Genomic DNA, 16,094 nt, shown 5'->3' with positions numbered 1-16,094 from the left:
TACCCTTGACTGCTACGGCTGGGATACATACAAGTCAGTGATGGCGAACCTTTTTGAGACCAAGGGCCCAAATGCAACCCAAAACTCATTTATTGCAAAGTGCCGACTCTGCAATTAAACCCGAATACTGAGGTTTTAGTTTAGGAAAAACAACTCATACACTTGGCTCATGTGCCAACAGAGAGGACTTTGCGTGCCTGCTTCAGTACGTGTGCCGTGGGTTCACCACCACTGACACAAGTCATGCCTGGGTCACATGGCTGGTCATGTCATTGAAAGAGCCAGGATGGCAGCCAACAAGGCAGACTATCTGGTCCTTAAAAGCAGAAGGAGTATGGGTTGCCAATGCCAGCAGGAGGCCATGAGCAGGACCTCTCCTCATAGCCAGCAAGTGCAGGTGGAAGTGCCCCACAGCTGGCCCACAGCTGCCCCACAGCAGAAAACTAGATGGAGAGGCCACAGGGTAAGATCCCATCTTCCATGTCCCTGGATGCCATCTTTCAGAGGGAGGGATGGCTGGAAATCTGAAAACCAGTCTATCTAAACTGCACTATTTGCCGCTTAAATTATTGAAATGCAATTGTGCTTATGAGATTAGACTAAAGCGTAGTCCTCACCCCATTATCCAAGCCTCTTTCACACCACTGTCTAGCAGGATGAGAGCTATTTATTAATGATATTTAATAGAAATAAAGAAATTATCTGTTTCTAAATGTTTTGTACATTTGAATGTGGTGGGGTAAATATGTCTCTGCTCCCCACACACACCTCTTTAGCCTCTGAAAGGAATTTCTCCCTGATCACCACTCTGCCAGGCCCAGGAAAACACACCCACACCCACGCCTGCACCACCAAGTGTCTAAAACCAGCTTCAGGAAGAAGGCAGAAGACTTTTAGGCTCTAAGATAAACAACAGAAAGAAATGCTTCCCAAAAGGAAAAAAACAAACAAAAAATGACTTATTTCTGGTATAGAAAAGTAGAAAAAATCCAATTAGTTGGATGAAAAGGATTTGAAGAATTTGAAACACACACCCCACCCCCGCTGCTTCAAGGGAGAAGTTGAGGGTTTCAAACAATTTGTAAATAAACATTTATTGCTTATTTACTTGTAGAATAAATTTTGTGCTTTGGAGCCTATCAGGTAAATGATCTTTTTCTTTTTTCTTTTCTTTTTCACTTTTAGGGAGTGAAGGAACCAAGCAAAGAATTGCAGAAATCCCCAAGCCTTAGCCTTGAGACTCTGCTGAAGGACACTCTGCTCTCAGGGACTGGGGACCCTCCTGAGCTCCACCAATGTGAAGTGAGAAAACATCCTCAAGCTATTTGCCAATTTTCTTGGTAGATATGCAAGATTCCTTTCCCAGTGGTAAAGCTACTCATTCAAAGCAGGCTGGGTGACCTCAGATGGATCCTCAGGGACTGGAGCGACCCTGGAGTCACTAGTAAAAAGATGCTGTCGCTACCAGTTCAAAAGCCAAATTATTGATGTGCTGCACGCCATGTCCTGGAGCACACATGTGCAGACACAGGCGGACACACAGGCTTACACGCGTGTGCACGTGCACACTGCCCCCAGGGGCTGCAGGCGAGGCAGCCATCCCACATGGGCTGGATGAATAGCTGGTCTGTCCCTCAGCTGTGTGCTCTCTCCCACCCCAGGAGAGCACAGAGCCGCAGCCAGCCAAGCCGAGGAGCCCACGCAGTCTGTCCGGCACCGCCGTGCGAGGGGACTGGAGGGCAGCAAGATGGAGTCAGAAAGAGAAATCAGCAGCCGTCAAGTAAGTTCTGCCTGGGAGAGAGGAGGGGGAACTGGGAGCAGAGGTGACATTGGAAGAACAAAGGATTCGTACTTTGGTCACTTGATATTCTCCCCCTCCCCATTTACCTTCCTCCTCTCCCTCCTTCTCCAAAATTCCCTCCGTTTCTCCTTTTTATTTCCCTGTTCTCTCGCTTTCCCGGTCTAGTTCTTTGCTTTTCTTGAATTATGTGAGAAGCAGATTGTTTAAATCCCTCTTGGCCTCTGCTTCCTCTTGTCAGTCAAAGAGCTAATTATATCTATGTTACAGCAAATGATTTTACATTCTGCACAGTGCTTTTCCCCAAACCCCAGGACAATGGAGACCATGTGGGAGCTACCAGGCAGTTCTTGGGAGACAAGGAAAGATAGAAGTTTGGAGAGCTTGGAAGGGGGCCACTGGCCAACTTTGCATTTTACAGGTTGGAAAGAACTGGAACCTTTCCTTGGATATCTTCACAAAGCTTTCCTGTGCAGGACAAAAAGCCTCTCATTTGGACAGAGCAGGCACAGAACATTAGCATAGTCTGCTAGGCTAAGGAGAGGCAGAGTCTTGTGTTCCTCCCTGTCCCAGATGGGTTTGGAGGGCACAGAAGGAATGGAAGGTTCTAGTGGCAGCAGTCGGGTCACTGCAATCTGCAGCTCTTGACCCTCTGTCAACCAAATAGAGTGGAATCAGTCTCTCTAAAGCCATCACTGAGATTATATATATATGATGTCTTAATTCATGGAATTAGACAACTAAAGAGCAGAAAAGACTTTTGAGATGAAGTATTTTTTTGATCCTGGAATCCAGTCTTCATACTAAAGATTAAACAGCAACCCAATATATACTTCAGATTTCAGAAGAGCTACTTTTGTGTGTGTGTTGAGAGAGAGAGAGAGAGAGAGAATATTGGGTAGAGTGGTAGGAGCCTGGCAGAGCTTCTGCCCTTGTTCCAACCTGGAGACCCCACCAGAAACTTGCAGGATTGCTTGGTGTACCACATCAGAATCATCAACCTAGCACAACTGAGTGCCATCTCATTTTCCTGGATTATCATGGTCCCACCGTGAGGCTCCTGGGTTCTTCTTCCAGGAATACTCTTTTTCTGGCTTATCCCTTGCTGGGACTTTTGGGTCACAGCTCAGATGTGACTGCCTTGCAAGACCTTCCCTGACCAGCTCTCCACACACACACAGACTTGTCTTTATCCCGTGCCTTGCTTCTTCGGTAGCACTGCTCACCACCTGAAGTGATTTCTCACTGACTACCTGCCTCTCTCCCTGGAACATGTCCTCTGTTGGAGGGGACCACATCTGTATTATTCATTGCTAGGTCCACTGTGCAGTGAGCAACACTTTGGTACTCAGTAAGTGGCTGCAGAGTGTTTGTTACAGGAATAAGTTAAGGGAACATGAGTTAGAGGGGATTAGTAACAGGCACAAGTCACTCAACCAAGGCAACAACAGCTAAGACTCTAGTCCAGGTCTTCTGAGGTGCATGCTCTTTTTACTTCACCAAGTTCTTGCCTGCATTTGATCATTAGTAGCTAAAGAAACAATATTTCTCACACTCAGTGTCAGAAGAACATGTTTCTGGCCAGATGTGGTGGCACACTCCTGTAATCCCAGTACTCAGGAGGCTGAGGCAGGAGGATCATCACAAGTTCAGGGCTAGCCTGAGCTACATAGTTTAAGGCCAGCCTAAACTACATAGTGAGTCTCTGTCTCAAAAATCAAACAAAAAAAAGAAAGAAGAAAAGAAAAAGTATATGTGCTGATGGGTTAAACAATCCTGAGTCAGACTAAGAATTTATATTTAAATATAAGACTCAGAAGGAAAGATGTAGGTGAGATGAAGAAGAAGGAAATAACTGGCCAGGCTTGATAAATGTCTATACGTCTAGCAGTTAGTGTAAGGCAGTCATGGTGATGCACACCTATAATTCTAGCACTTAGGAAGCTGAGGCAGGAGGATCAAAGTTTTATCCTCCTGATCTGCATAGTAACTCCCTGTCTCAAAACAACAACAACAAAGATAGTGTAGCTTTCTTTTCTACATTAGAGATATTCTCTCTCTCTTAATATATTAGTTTATTCTAGTATCTTATTCACACTTTCCTTTGGTTATTTATTAATTTGGTTGGTCAGAAGTTTATCTGTTATTTACTGCAACTTCCTGTCCAGCTCTCTGGATAAAACTGAGACTTAAATCCTCTTTGAAAGCTAACTGCAGTCTTCCAAGAGGAAGGCAAACTTTGGTTAGACAGTCAGAGGTAGGGTCAGGGATTTAGCTCAGTGGTTCCGGCACCTGCCTTGCAAGTGCAAGGACCCGAGTTCAATCCTCCAAAAAAACTTAAACAAAAAAAAAGACAGTCAGAGGTGCCTGTCCCCTAGAGACATGGTTTTACTCACTCATGTGGCAGCTGACAAATGAATCCTGGGGAAAGACATAAATGCCATAGGACAGTGATGGAGAGCCTTTTAAGCTCTCAGTTATAGGGCACACATGCCCTAGGATGAATAAATATTAGTTCTTCCTCCATTTCTCTTTGATGGCTTTGCAGGTGGCAAATTGCTGGTAGCTAAGCCATTTCAGCCGGGCATGCAACTAAGATTTCCTGATCAGTGACCATACATTTCATTCCTTGCATGCTAGGTATGTATTTTTGTTCTATTTCTTAACTTATAAATGTGTTGTTCATCCCAGGAAGAACAAGGATAAAGTATATGAGTGATTTACTGTCTTTCATCCTGTTACTGGAAAAATACTTGGGAGCTCAAGTCCAAATAATGAGGGCACAATATGGAGATGAGGGCAACCTTCTTTACCATACAAATATTGCTCACTCTACCACTGAGCTACACCCCCAGCCCTCCATTTTTGTGATGATGGGGATTGAACTTCCACAATGAGCTACATCCCAGGGCTTTTTAATTTTTATTTTTATTTTGAGACAAGGTCTCCCTAAGTTGCTATGTTGCCCAGGTTGGACTTGAACTTTTAATCCTCCTGTCCCAGCCTCCCAGGATGCTGGGATTACAGGCATGTGCCTCCACTCCCAGCAGCAATATATGTATATCAGTTTCAGGTTCAAAGCAAAATTGAGAAGAAAGCACAGAGACTTTCCATGTAACCTTTGCCTTCACACATGCAGAGACTCCTCATTAGCCACGTCTTAGTTACTTTCTCTTCACTGGAACAAAATACCCAACCCCCACAAGTTAAAGGAAGAAAAGTTTATTTTGCCTCACAGTTTGTAGAGGCTTCAGTCCATAGTCAGCTGGCTCCGAGGCAGAGTGGCATGGGGGCGTGGCAGAGGAAGCTTGCTTATGGCGTGGCAGAGGGAAGCAGAGTGTGATCAAGGGGGAGAGAGGGAGACAGACCCTGCCAGACCACGCCCCCACTGACCCACCTCCAACCAGGCTTCACTTCCCAGTGTCACCTTTAGCCAGAAGCTCATCAGTGGATTAGTTCACTCAGTGGATTAGTCCACTGATAAGTGTCACATCCCCATGATCCAGTCACCTCCCAAAACCCCACCTATGAGCATGAGGCTTTGGGGGGACACCAGTTACAAACCCTAACAATTAGCTTGCCCCAGTAGAATGGAACTTTTTTTCAAGCATTGATGAATCTACATTAACACACCATCACTCAGAGTCTATAGTCTACATCAAAGTGCTGTGCATTCTATTCACGGGAACATAATAACACCTCTCCACCATTATAGTATCATACAGAGGCCTGTTCATCCTCCCTTTGGCTCCCAACCCCTGGCAACCACCAATGTTCTTACTATCTTCATTGTTTTGCTTTTCTAGACTGTCAGATAGTTGGAATCATAGGTAGGTTTAACATGTTGACCTCTTTCACTTTGTAATTTTAGAGTCCTCTATGTCTTTTCAATGCCTGATGCCTATTTCTGTTCAGCACTGAAGAATATTCCATTGTCTTGATTCACCAGCTTATTTATCCATTCCCCTACTAGAAGATATCTTGGTTTCCTTCAAATCTTAGCATCATGTAAAAAACTTGTGCAAATATCTGTGTGAAGATTGTCATATAGGCATGTCAGGCTTATTTGGGGAAATAAACTCCTAGACATAAATTTTCAGTTCATTTGGTGGGGAAAGATCAATGAGCATAACTGCTACATTATCTGGTAAGAGTAAACTGAGTGTTAAAAGAAACTGCCAAACTGTCTTTCAAAGTGACTAGACCATTTTGCATTCCCATCAGCAGTGAACGGGAGTTCCCATTGCTGCATATCTTCTCCAGTGGGTGGTGTCATCAGTGTCATGGATTCTGGCCATTCTACTAGGAGTATAATAGTAGCTCACTGTTGTAATTTGCATTCCCTAACTGAGCATAGTGGCACATGCCTATAATCTCAGCTACTCAGGTGGCAGATTGCAAGTTCCAGTTCAGCCTGGCCAACTTAGCAAGACCCTGTCTCAAACTAAAGAAATAAACTTGGCATGGTGGTACATCACAGCACTCAGGAGGCTGAGGCAAGAGGATTGCCAAGAGTTCAAGGCCAGCCTGAACTATGTAATGAGACTGTGTCTCAAAAAGCCAAATGAAAGGGCTGGGGATTTAGCTCAGTGGTGCCACTGCCTGCCTCTCAAGTGCAAGGTCCTGAGTTCAATCCCCAGTACCCAAAAAAAACCCTGAAACAAAAGAAAACAAAACAAAAATAGGATTAAAAGGGTTAGAGATGTAGCTCAGCATTCCCTGAGTACTTTGAGTACTTTCCCAGGAACACACACACACACACACACACACACACACACACTCATACTTTGCATTTCTCTGACATATGACATGGAGTACCTTTTCATATGTATTTGCCATCTATGTTAATCAGCTTTCTGTACTATAACAAAACACTTGGGATAATTAACTGATAAAGAGAAAAAAGGTTATTTTTGGTTTTGAGGTTTTGTTTTTTTCAAGACAGGGTCTCACTCTGTATTTCAGACTGGCCTTGAACTCTCTACATAGCCCAGGTTGGCATCAAACTTCTGGCAATCCTCCTACCTAGGCCCCCCGAATGCTGAGATTACAGATATGTGCCACCATGCCTGGCTCAAAAAGGTTATTTTGGCTCATTGTTTTAGAAGGTCCAGTCTATGACTGAATGGGCCTATCCGGCTTTGGGTGGGGGTGCCAAATGGCAATGGCAGGGGAAATGTAGCAGAGCAAAACCACTTTACTTGAAGCAAAAAAGAACAAGGAGGAGGCTGGGGTCCCACATCACTTTCAAGGAAAATTTCCAATAACCTAAAAGCCTCCCACTATGCTTTGCCTCTTAAAAGGTTCCATCTCTCCTAATAGCACAACTGTGGGCACCAAGTCTTTTTTTGGTTTTTGGTTTTTGGTTTTTTGAGACAGGATCTTGTTATGTAGTTCCTCCTTGCTCTGTGATCCTCCTGCCTCAGCCTCCTACATGCTGGAATTAGAGGTGTGCACCATCATGTCCAGCTGGGCACCAAATCTTTAGCACACAGGCTTTTGAGGGATATTCAAGACCCAAACTATAGCTATATCTTCAAGTCTTCTTTGGTGTGGTGTTTTTTCAGGTGTTTTGCCCATTTTCAGTAGAATTGTTTGTTTTCTTTTTGGAGGGTTTCAAGTGTTCTTTTCATATTTTTCATAATAGTCCTTGATCAGATATGTCTTTTGCAAATATTTTATCCCAGTCTGTAGCTTGTCTACTCATTCTCTTGCCATTGTCTTTCATAGAATGAAAGCTTTAAGTTTTATGAATCCACTTATCAATTATATCTTTCATGGAGTATAACTTTGATATTGTATTTTAAAAGTCATCATGGTGGGCTGGAGATTTAGCTCAGTGGTGCTGTGCCGGCCTCACAAGCGCAAGGGCCTGAGTCGGATCCCCAGTACATAAAAAAAAAAGTCATCGTGGCACCCAAGGTTGTCTAGGCTTTATCCTATGTTGTCTTATAGGAGTTTTATAGTTTTACATTTTACGTGTAGGTCTATGATCAATTTTGAGTTAATTTTTGTAGGGATTTAAGGTCTTTGTTTGGTGTCACTTTTTTTGCAATATGGATACCCAGTTGTTCTAGCATTATTTGTTGAAAAGACTATGTTTTTGTTCCTTTGTCAAACATCAGCTGACTGTATTTATATTCTTCTATTTCTGGACTTTTTAGTCTGCTCCATTGATTTATCTGTCTATTCTTTTTACCAATATCACATTGTCTTGATTATTGCAGCTTTATAGTAAATTCTGAAGTTGGGTAGCGTCAGTCTCCAACATTGTTCTTCTCCTTCGATAGTAGATTGGCTATTCTGGGTTTGTGCCTTTTGCCTCTCTATATAAACCTTTAAAATCTAGGCCCCTACCATTCTGGAACAAGGTGCTCTGGGGTTCTCTTCCCAAACCAAGCTCTTTCACCTTTACAATTTTTTTTCAGTAACGGGGACCAAACTCAGGACCTTGTGCTTGCCAGGCAGGTGTAGCACCACTGAGCCACATTCCTGGCCCCTCACCCTTGCAATTTTGAGACTGCAAAAGGTGGAGTCCTGTTAGTTCTTGTGATGCCCTCAGGCCATATTTTCTATTGTCCTCTTCTGAAATACTTGGCTTTTTGTTGCTAGTCTTTTCAGCAACCAATATCTCCTTTGTTTCATCTTTCCAGGATACAACTTTACTGGAACTTTCTTTTTGGCCGAACTCAAAACTTTTAAAACCATTCTGCTGGGCCCTTTGCTCTTGATTCTCAATACAGATCTAGCTAAAAGCCCCCCAACAGTAGCCATGCCACCACCTCAACATTAGACTGCATTGAAATTTTCTCCACTAGATTAAGTGTTGAACACACTTAATCTCAGTCTCCTAGACATGAGAAAAATGCAGACAAATTTTCTGCCAAAGCATAACATGTGTGGTCTGAGTCTGACGCTAATGCAATGCTTGTTCCTAACTGAAACCTCCTAACCCCGATCTCTACTGGCTGCATTTTTATCAGCATTCTGGTCTTCTGAGCTCTGACCAGAATCTCCCAATCAAGTTCAGCTTATAGCACTCCAGAGCTGCTTCTTCAGCCAGCATCTCCAAACATTTCAAAACTCTTCCTACAAGGCAGTGCCAGAGGCCTTTAAACCATAATGTCACAGTACTGATCCCATTTCTCTGGTACTAAAAATCTGTCTTAGTTACTTTCTTGTTGTTGAGACACAATACCTGACACCCACAAGTTAAAGGAGGAAAGGATTATTTTAGCCCACAGTTTGTTGAGGTTCCAGCCCATGGTCAGCTGATTCCAAGGCAGGGCAGCATAGCAGAGAGGCATGGCAGGGGAGAAACAGTTCATGGTGTGGCAGGCAGGGAGTAGCAAACAGCAAGCTTCCCCTTCCCTTTCTATGTCATCCAGGCAACAAGCCTATTGGTTGGCGCCACCCATGCTCAGGTGGGCCTTCTGTCTTCAGTAAATCCATTCAGCCACACTCAGAACTATGCTAATTCCAATCAGTGGACTGATCCAATTTTCACACATCCTTGTTCCCAGTATCACATACCCTAGATCCAGCCACCTCCGAAAAGCCCCACCTATGAGTACATGAGGCTTTGGGGAGACATGTAGATACAAGCCATAACATTTATTATCCTTTTTAATGTCTTTTATTTCCAATTTTAATAATTTGTGTCCCCTTTCTTCTTTTCTTAGTTCACCTGGAATAGATATATATCAATTTTATTGATATTTTCAAATAGTTTTTTGTTTTATTGATTTCTCTATGTATTGATATTCTTTTCAATTTCAATGGTTTCCACTCAAATTTTTATTATTTTTTTCTTCTCCTTTGATTTAATTTGCTCTTCTTTTTTCTGTTTTTCTAAATTAGAAAATTAAATTATATTTTACATCTTTCTTCTTTTCCAATAAATTCATTCAATGCTCTGAATTCCCTTCTAAGCACTGCTTTTGCTGAATCCCACATATTTTGAAAAGTTGAGTTTTCATTTTCATATAGTTCAAAATATTTTAAAATTTCTTCTCTGATCCATGTGTTATTTAGAACTGTATTATTTAACCTCCACCTATTTGTGAATTTTCCAGTTATATTTCTGTTACTGATTTCTTATTTATTTCCTTTTTGCTTAAGAATAGACATTGTATGATTTCTATTTTTAAAGCATATTAAAGTATGTTTTATGGCCCAGAATTTGATTTACACTGGTAAATGTTCCATGTAAGTTTAAAAAGAACCTGTTTTTACTGCTGTTGGGTGAAATATATAGACAGCAGTCACATTCAGTTGATTGATGGTGCTGTTGAGCTCCGTTATGTCTTTACTGATTTTCTGCCTGCTGGATGTGTCCATTTCTGAGAAAGCAGTGTTGAAGTCCCTATAAAAGTAAATTCATCTATTTTGCCTTGCATTTCTTTTGTTTTGTTTTGCTTTCCTCTTTGCTTTTCTATAAGTTTTTGCCTTACATAACTCGATGCTCTCTTGTTAGATGCCTATTCATTTTTTTTTATTAAATTCTTTTATTGGTACATTGTAGGTATACAACACAATTCCATTTCTCATTGGGAATTGTACCTTTACATGATGCATCTTGATTCTTCTTTTTTCCCCGTTCCTACCCCTCCCTTCACGCCCTCCACCCTTCCCTATTTACAAAGACTTTATTTTCATTTTTTCCATTTCTCAGCATTTTTCCTTTCCCTTCTTTCCTTTCTCCTGTCCCTCCCACTACCCCTACCCCTTTGGACCTTTTCTTCCTATTTTACATTATCGATTATTCATTCTAATCATTGGTACATTTTAGGTATACAATATAATGACATTCACCATTGGAAATTTGCACCTTTACATAGTCTCTCTTGGTTCTTATTTTTCACCCTTGCCCAGCCCTCCCTTCAACCCCTCCAGTCCTCCCTATTTACAAAGATTTTGTTCCTATTTTTCCATTTTCTCATATTAATCCCATTCCCTTCTATCCTTTCCCCTAGCCCTCCCACTTCCTTCCCCTTTGCCCCTTTTCTTCCTATTTCACATGACCTATTATACATTTAGTCCTTATTTACACTTTCAGTTTCTCACACCAGAGAAACTGTTCAGTATTTATACATGTGTGTCCTATTTATTTCACTTAAGAGTATTGCCTCAATGTGCATCCACTTAGCTATAAATGTCTCTAATTTCTCATTTTTTATGGCTGAGTAGTACTCCATTTTATAAAAAAACCACATTTTCTTGATCCAGTCTCCAGTTGATGGGCATTTGGGCTGTTTCCAAGTTTTAGCTATTACAAACTGTGCTGCTATGAACATGGGTGCACATATATCACTGTGGTATGATTCTTTGAATTCTTTGGGGAAGATCCCCAGCAGTGGAATAGCGGGGTCAAATGGGACTTCCAGTCCTAGTTCTTTGAGTTATCTCCATACTGATTTCCACAGTGGTTGCACCAGTCTACACTCCCACCAGGAGTGGAGAAGCGTTCCTCTTTCCCCACAGCCCCGCCAGCATTTGTTATTGGTAGATTTCATGATAGCAGCCATTCTTTCTGGAGTGAAGTGGAATCTCAGCATTGTTTTCATTTGCATCTCTTGAATGACAAGTGATGTTGAACATTTTTTCATGTATTTATTTGCTATTTCTACTTCTTTGTCTGAGAAATGTCTGTTCATTTCACATGCACATTTTCGGATTGAATCTTTAAATTTGGGAGGTCTGATCTTTTTAAGTTCTTTATAGATTCGAGATAGTAGACCTTTGTCTGAGGAAGAGCACGTGAAGATTTTTTCCCATATTGTGGATTGTCTCTTCACACTGCTGGTGGTTTCTCTTGCTGTGCAGAAGCCTTTTAATAAGAAGAGATCCCACTTGTTGATTGTTTGTGCTAGTTCACAGGCAACTGAGGTTTTTTTCCTAAAATCTTTTCCTACACCGATGTCTTCAAGGGTTCCACCTAACCTCTGTTCCAACTGGTTCAGAGTTTCTATTTTAATATTTAGATCTTTAATCCATTTTGATTTTAGTTAAGTGCATGGTGAGAGATATAGGTCTAGTTTTAATCTTTGGCAAGTTGAAGCCCAATTTTTCCAGCACCATTTACTAAAGAGGCTATCTTTCCTCCAGTGAGGGTGTTTGGCTCCTTTATCGAAGATGAGATGGCTGAGTGTGTCTGGCGTTGTTTCTGCATCTTCTAATCTGTTCCACTGGTCCTCAGGTCTGTTTCTTTGCCAGTACCATGCTGTTTTTATCACAGTAGCTTTGTAGTATAGTTGCAGGCTGGGGACTGTGATACCCCCTGCCATGTCTCTGTTACCTAGAATTGCTTTTGCTCTTCTGGGTCTCTTCTTGTTCCAAATGAATTTTTGGATTGTTTTCTCGAGGTCCATGAAGTATGCTGCTGGGATCTCAACTGGAATTGCATTAAATCTATATAGCAGTTTTGGAAGTATGGCCATTTTCACTCTATTAATCCTTCCTACCCAGGAGCAGGGGATGTCTGTCCATTTTCTAATATCATCTTCAATCTCTCTTTTCAGAGTGCCATAATTTTCAGGGAAGAGGTCTTTGATTTCTTTCATTAGGTTGATTCCTAGGTATTTCAGTTTTTTGGATGCTATTGTGAAAGGAATTATTTGCCCTATTTCTCTCTCAGTGAGTCTGTCATTTGTGTAGAGGAAAGCTATTGAATTTTGTGTGTTGACCTTGTAACCAGCTACTTGACTGAATTTGGTTATTAAGTCTAGAAGATTTTTGGTGGAGTTCTTGGGGTCTTCTATATAGAGTATCATGTCATCTGCAAATAATGACAATTTGACTTCTTCATTTCCTAACTTTACTCCTTTTATTTCTTTCTCTTGTCTAATTGCCATGGCTAATGTTTCCAAAACTATATTGAACAAGTGTGGTGATAGTGGATATCCTTATCTTGTTCCTGATTTTAGTGTGAAGGATTTCAGGTTTTGACCATTTAGTATGATATTGGCTGTTGGTTTTTCATAGATGGCTTCTATCAGTTTGAGGGAGAGACCATCTATTCCAATTTTTTGTGGGGTTTTTATCATAAATGCATATTGGACTTTGTCAAATGCTTTTTCTGCATCTATGGAGATAATCATATGATTTTTGTCATTGGCTCTATTGATATAGTGTATTACATTGATTGATTTTCGTATATTGAACCATCCCTGCATCCCTGGGATGAATCCCACTTGATCAGGGTGTATGATCTTCTTGATGATCTTCTGCATTCTGGTTGCCAGTATCTTATTAAGGATTTTTGCATCTATGTTCATTAGTGAGATTGGCCTATAGTTCTCTTTTTCAGTTGGGTCTTTCTCTGCTTTGGGGATCAAGGTGATGCTTGCTTCCAGGAATGAATTTGGGAGTATTGCTTCCCTTTCAATTTCATTGAAGAGTTTAAACAGTGGTGGCAGCAGTTCCCCTCTAAATGTCTTGTAGAATTCAGCAGTGAAGCCATCAGGGCCCAGGCTTTTCTTAGTTGATAAGTTTTCAATTATGTTTTCAATTTCATTGGTTGATATTGGGTTGTTCAGAATTTTTAGGTCTTCTTCGTTCAACTTTGGTAATTCGTATGTATCTAGGAATCTGTCCATTTCTTCTGTGTTGTCCATCTTATTGGTGTATAGGTTCTGGAAGTAGGTATTGATGATCCTCTGGATTTCTGCTGGGTCTGTTGTAATTTCACCCTTTTCATTCCTAATTGCATGGATTTGGGCCTTTTCTTTCCTTTTTCTGACAAGGTTGGCTAAGGGTTTCTCAATTTTGTTGATTCTTTTGAAGAACCAACTCTTGGCTTCATTGATTTTTTGTATCGTTCTCTTGGTCTCCATTGCATTGATTTCCCCTCTGATCTTTATAATTTCCTCCCTTGTATGAGCTCTGGGGTTGTCCTGTTCTTCTTTTCCTAGAAGCTTGAGGTGCAGCATCAGGTTGTTTAATTGGGCTCATTCTGTTTTCCTAATATGCGTATTCACTGCTATGAATTTCCCTCATAAGACTGCTTTCATTGTGTCCCATAGATTCTGATATGTTGCATAGTCATTGTCATTTAATTGAAGGAACTGTCTGATTTCTTCTTTAATTTCCTCTGTGACTCATTGGTTATTCAGAAGTGTGTTGTTCAATTTCCACATGTTTATGAAATTTTTTGAGTTTCTTTTGGTATGGATCTCCAATTTCATTGCACTATGGTCTGATAATATACAGGGGATAACTTCAATTTCTTTGCACTTACTTAAACATGTTCTATGTGTGAGTATGTGGTCTATTTTGGAAAATGACCCATGTGCAGCTGAGAAGAATGTGTATTCTGATTTTGTGGGGTGGAAGACTCTCTAAACATCTGTTAAGTTCATTTGTTCAAGAGTTCGATTGAGTTCTAGTATTTCATTACTTATTTTTTGTCTAGTTGATCTATCTATTTGTGCCAGTGGGGTGTTGAGGTCCCCTACTACAATTGTATTAGTGCATATATGACTTTTCATGTCTGTTAGTATTTGTTTTATATAGTTGGGTACACTAGTGTTTGGTGCATAGATATTTATGATTGTCATCTCTTCCTCTTGGATTGTTCCCTTTACAAGGATGTAGTGTCCTTCTTTGTCTCTCTTAATCAGTGTTGGTTTGAAATCTACTTGATCTGCAAAGAGGATAGCTACTCCTGCTTTTTTTCGGGTTCCTGTCGCATGGAGTATTGTTTTCCACCCTTTAACTTTCAGTCTATGAGTTTCCTTTTGAATGAAGTGTGTTTCTTGTATGCAGCATATTGTTGGATTTTGCTTCTTGACCCATTCTGCCAGTCTATTTCTTTTGATTGGTGAATTGAGACCATTAACATTGATGGTTATAACTGAAATGTATTGACTTGTCATTGCCAAGACTTTTTCTTTTTGTTGGATTGTCCCCCTTTGCGTTTAATTTCTTGTCATGCCAGATGGGTTCATTCTGCTTTGCTTCCTGGGGTTGTGATCCTCAATGTCTGTTCCTAGGATATTGTGAAAAATTCTTTGGAGTGCTGGTTTGGTATTCACGAAGTTCCTAAGGTGCTCTTTGTCATGAAAGTATCTTATTTCTCCATCCATTTTGAAAGATAGTTTTGCAGGGTACATCAATCTGGGTTGAAGGCTGTTTTCCTTTAGGGCTTGGAATATGTCACTCCAAGGTCTTCTTGCCTTAATGGTTTGTGTTGAGAAGTCTGCTGTGATTATGATGGGCTTTTCCTTGTATGTGATTTGTTTCTTTTCTCTCACTGCTTGTAGAACTTTGTTCTTCTGTTGAGTTTCTGGAATCTTAACAAGTGTATGCCTATGTGTAGATTTTTTTTGATCAAGGCAATTTGGAGTCCTATATGCCTCACTTATCTGTATGTCAAGCTCTTTTCCCCTGCTTGGGAAGTTTTCTGCCATTATTTCTGTGAAGAGATTTTTTATGTCTTCTGCACTCTCACCTGTTTCTTCATTGACTCCAGTCAGCCTTATGTTATTCTTCTTTGCATCGTCTAGCAGCTGCTGGATTGATTTCTCATGTTCCCTTATAATTTTGAAGCAATTTTTCTTTTCCTGGTCGTTAATTGCAATCTTATCTTCTATATCTGAAATTCTGTCCTCACATTGGCTCATTCTGCTGTGTAGACTTTCAATGGAGTTTTTCATGTCCTGGAAATGTATTTGCATGTGTTTTATGGATTCCGTTTGTTTCCTATGTTGGGATTCCATCATGTGCCTCAGCTCCTCTCTAAATTTATTAATCATGTCTTGCACTAGGGGCACAATTTCTCCTGTTATCTGAGAAATTATTTCTGATTTCATTTTTTCCAGATCCCCTTTTGTTGCCAGTTCAGTGGGTCCAGGTGGTTGAGTATCAGAGTGTTCCATCTCATTTCCCTTTGGGGTTGCTGTAGGTGATCTGGAAGTCTGGTTTTGAGATTTATTTACGTGTTTTCTCATTTCAACGGGGGGGGGGGCTCTTGGCACCTGCACAGATTACCTCCTGTGAGCTGGGAGAGGTGGGACAGGGGCCGGGAGCAGCAGTAGGGATTGTGGCCCAAAAGCCCTTTCCTGTGGGCTGGGAGCAGCGGGAGGGATGGTGGCCGGGAAGCCCATTCCTCTGGTCCAGGAGCAGTGGGATAGCGGTTCAGAATCCCCTACCTCTGGGCCAGGAGCGGTGGTAGGGATGGTGGCCCGGAAGCCCCTTCCTGTGGGCCAGGAGCAGCGGGACAGAAGGTGGCCCAAAAGCCCTTTCCTCTGGGCTGGGAGCAGCGGGAGGGATGGTGACCAGGAAGCCCCTTCCTCTG

General features: G+C 41.4%; 1 protein-coding gene across 3 annotated transcripts in view; it reads left to right on the top strand.

The window, feature by feature from the left end:
- Positions 1 to 1,283: 1,283 nt before the first annotated feature.
- Ninj2 (ninjurin 2) overlaps positions 1,284 to 16,094 on the top strand; it is a 93,057-nt gene continuing 78,246 nt past the window's right edge. The window contains exons 1-2 of one of the 3 annotated variants that reach the window (XM_021249152.2): positions 1,284 to 1,302; positions 1,662 to 1,780. In XM_021249152.2, the coding sequence (XP_021104811.1) occupies positions 1,748 to 1,780 (33 nt within the window). In that variant the 5' untranslated portion in view covers positions 1,284 to 1,302; positions 1,662 to 1,747. Of the gene's footprint in view, positions 1,303 to 1,378; positions 1,781 to 4,346; positions 4,439 to 16,094 lie in introns of those variants that run through there. The other 2 variants (XM_013068710.3, XM_013068703.3) reach the window with 2 other exon arrangements.

Source organism: Heterocephalus glaber, unplaced genomic scaffold (genome assembly GCF_053883595.1).
Source record: "Heterocephalus glaber isolate CG9 unplaced genomic scaffold, H.glaber_assembly_v1.0 deba00000281, whole genome shotgun sequence".
In the NCBI taxonomy this organism is placed as follows: Eukaryota; Metazoa; Chordata; class Mammalia; order Rodentia; family Bathyergidae; genus Heterocephalus; species Heterocephalus glaber.
The sequence above is the reverse complement of the archived record's forward strand: the minus strand, read 5'-3'. Positions and strand labels throughout refer to the sequence as shown.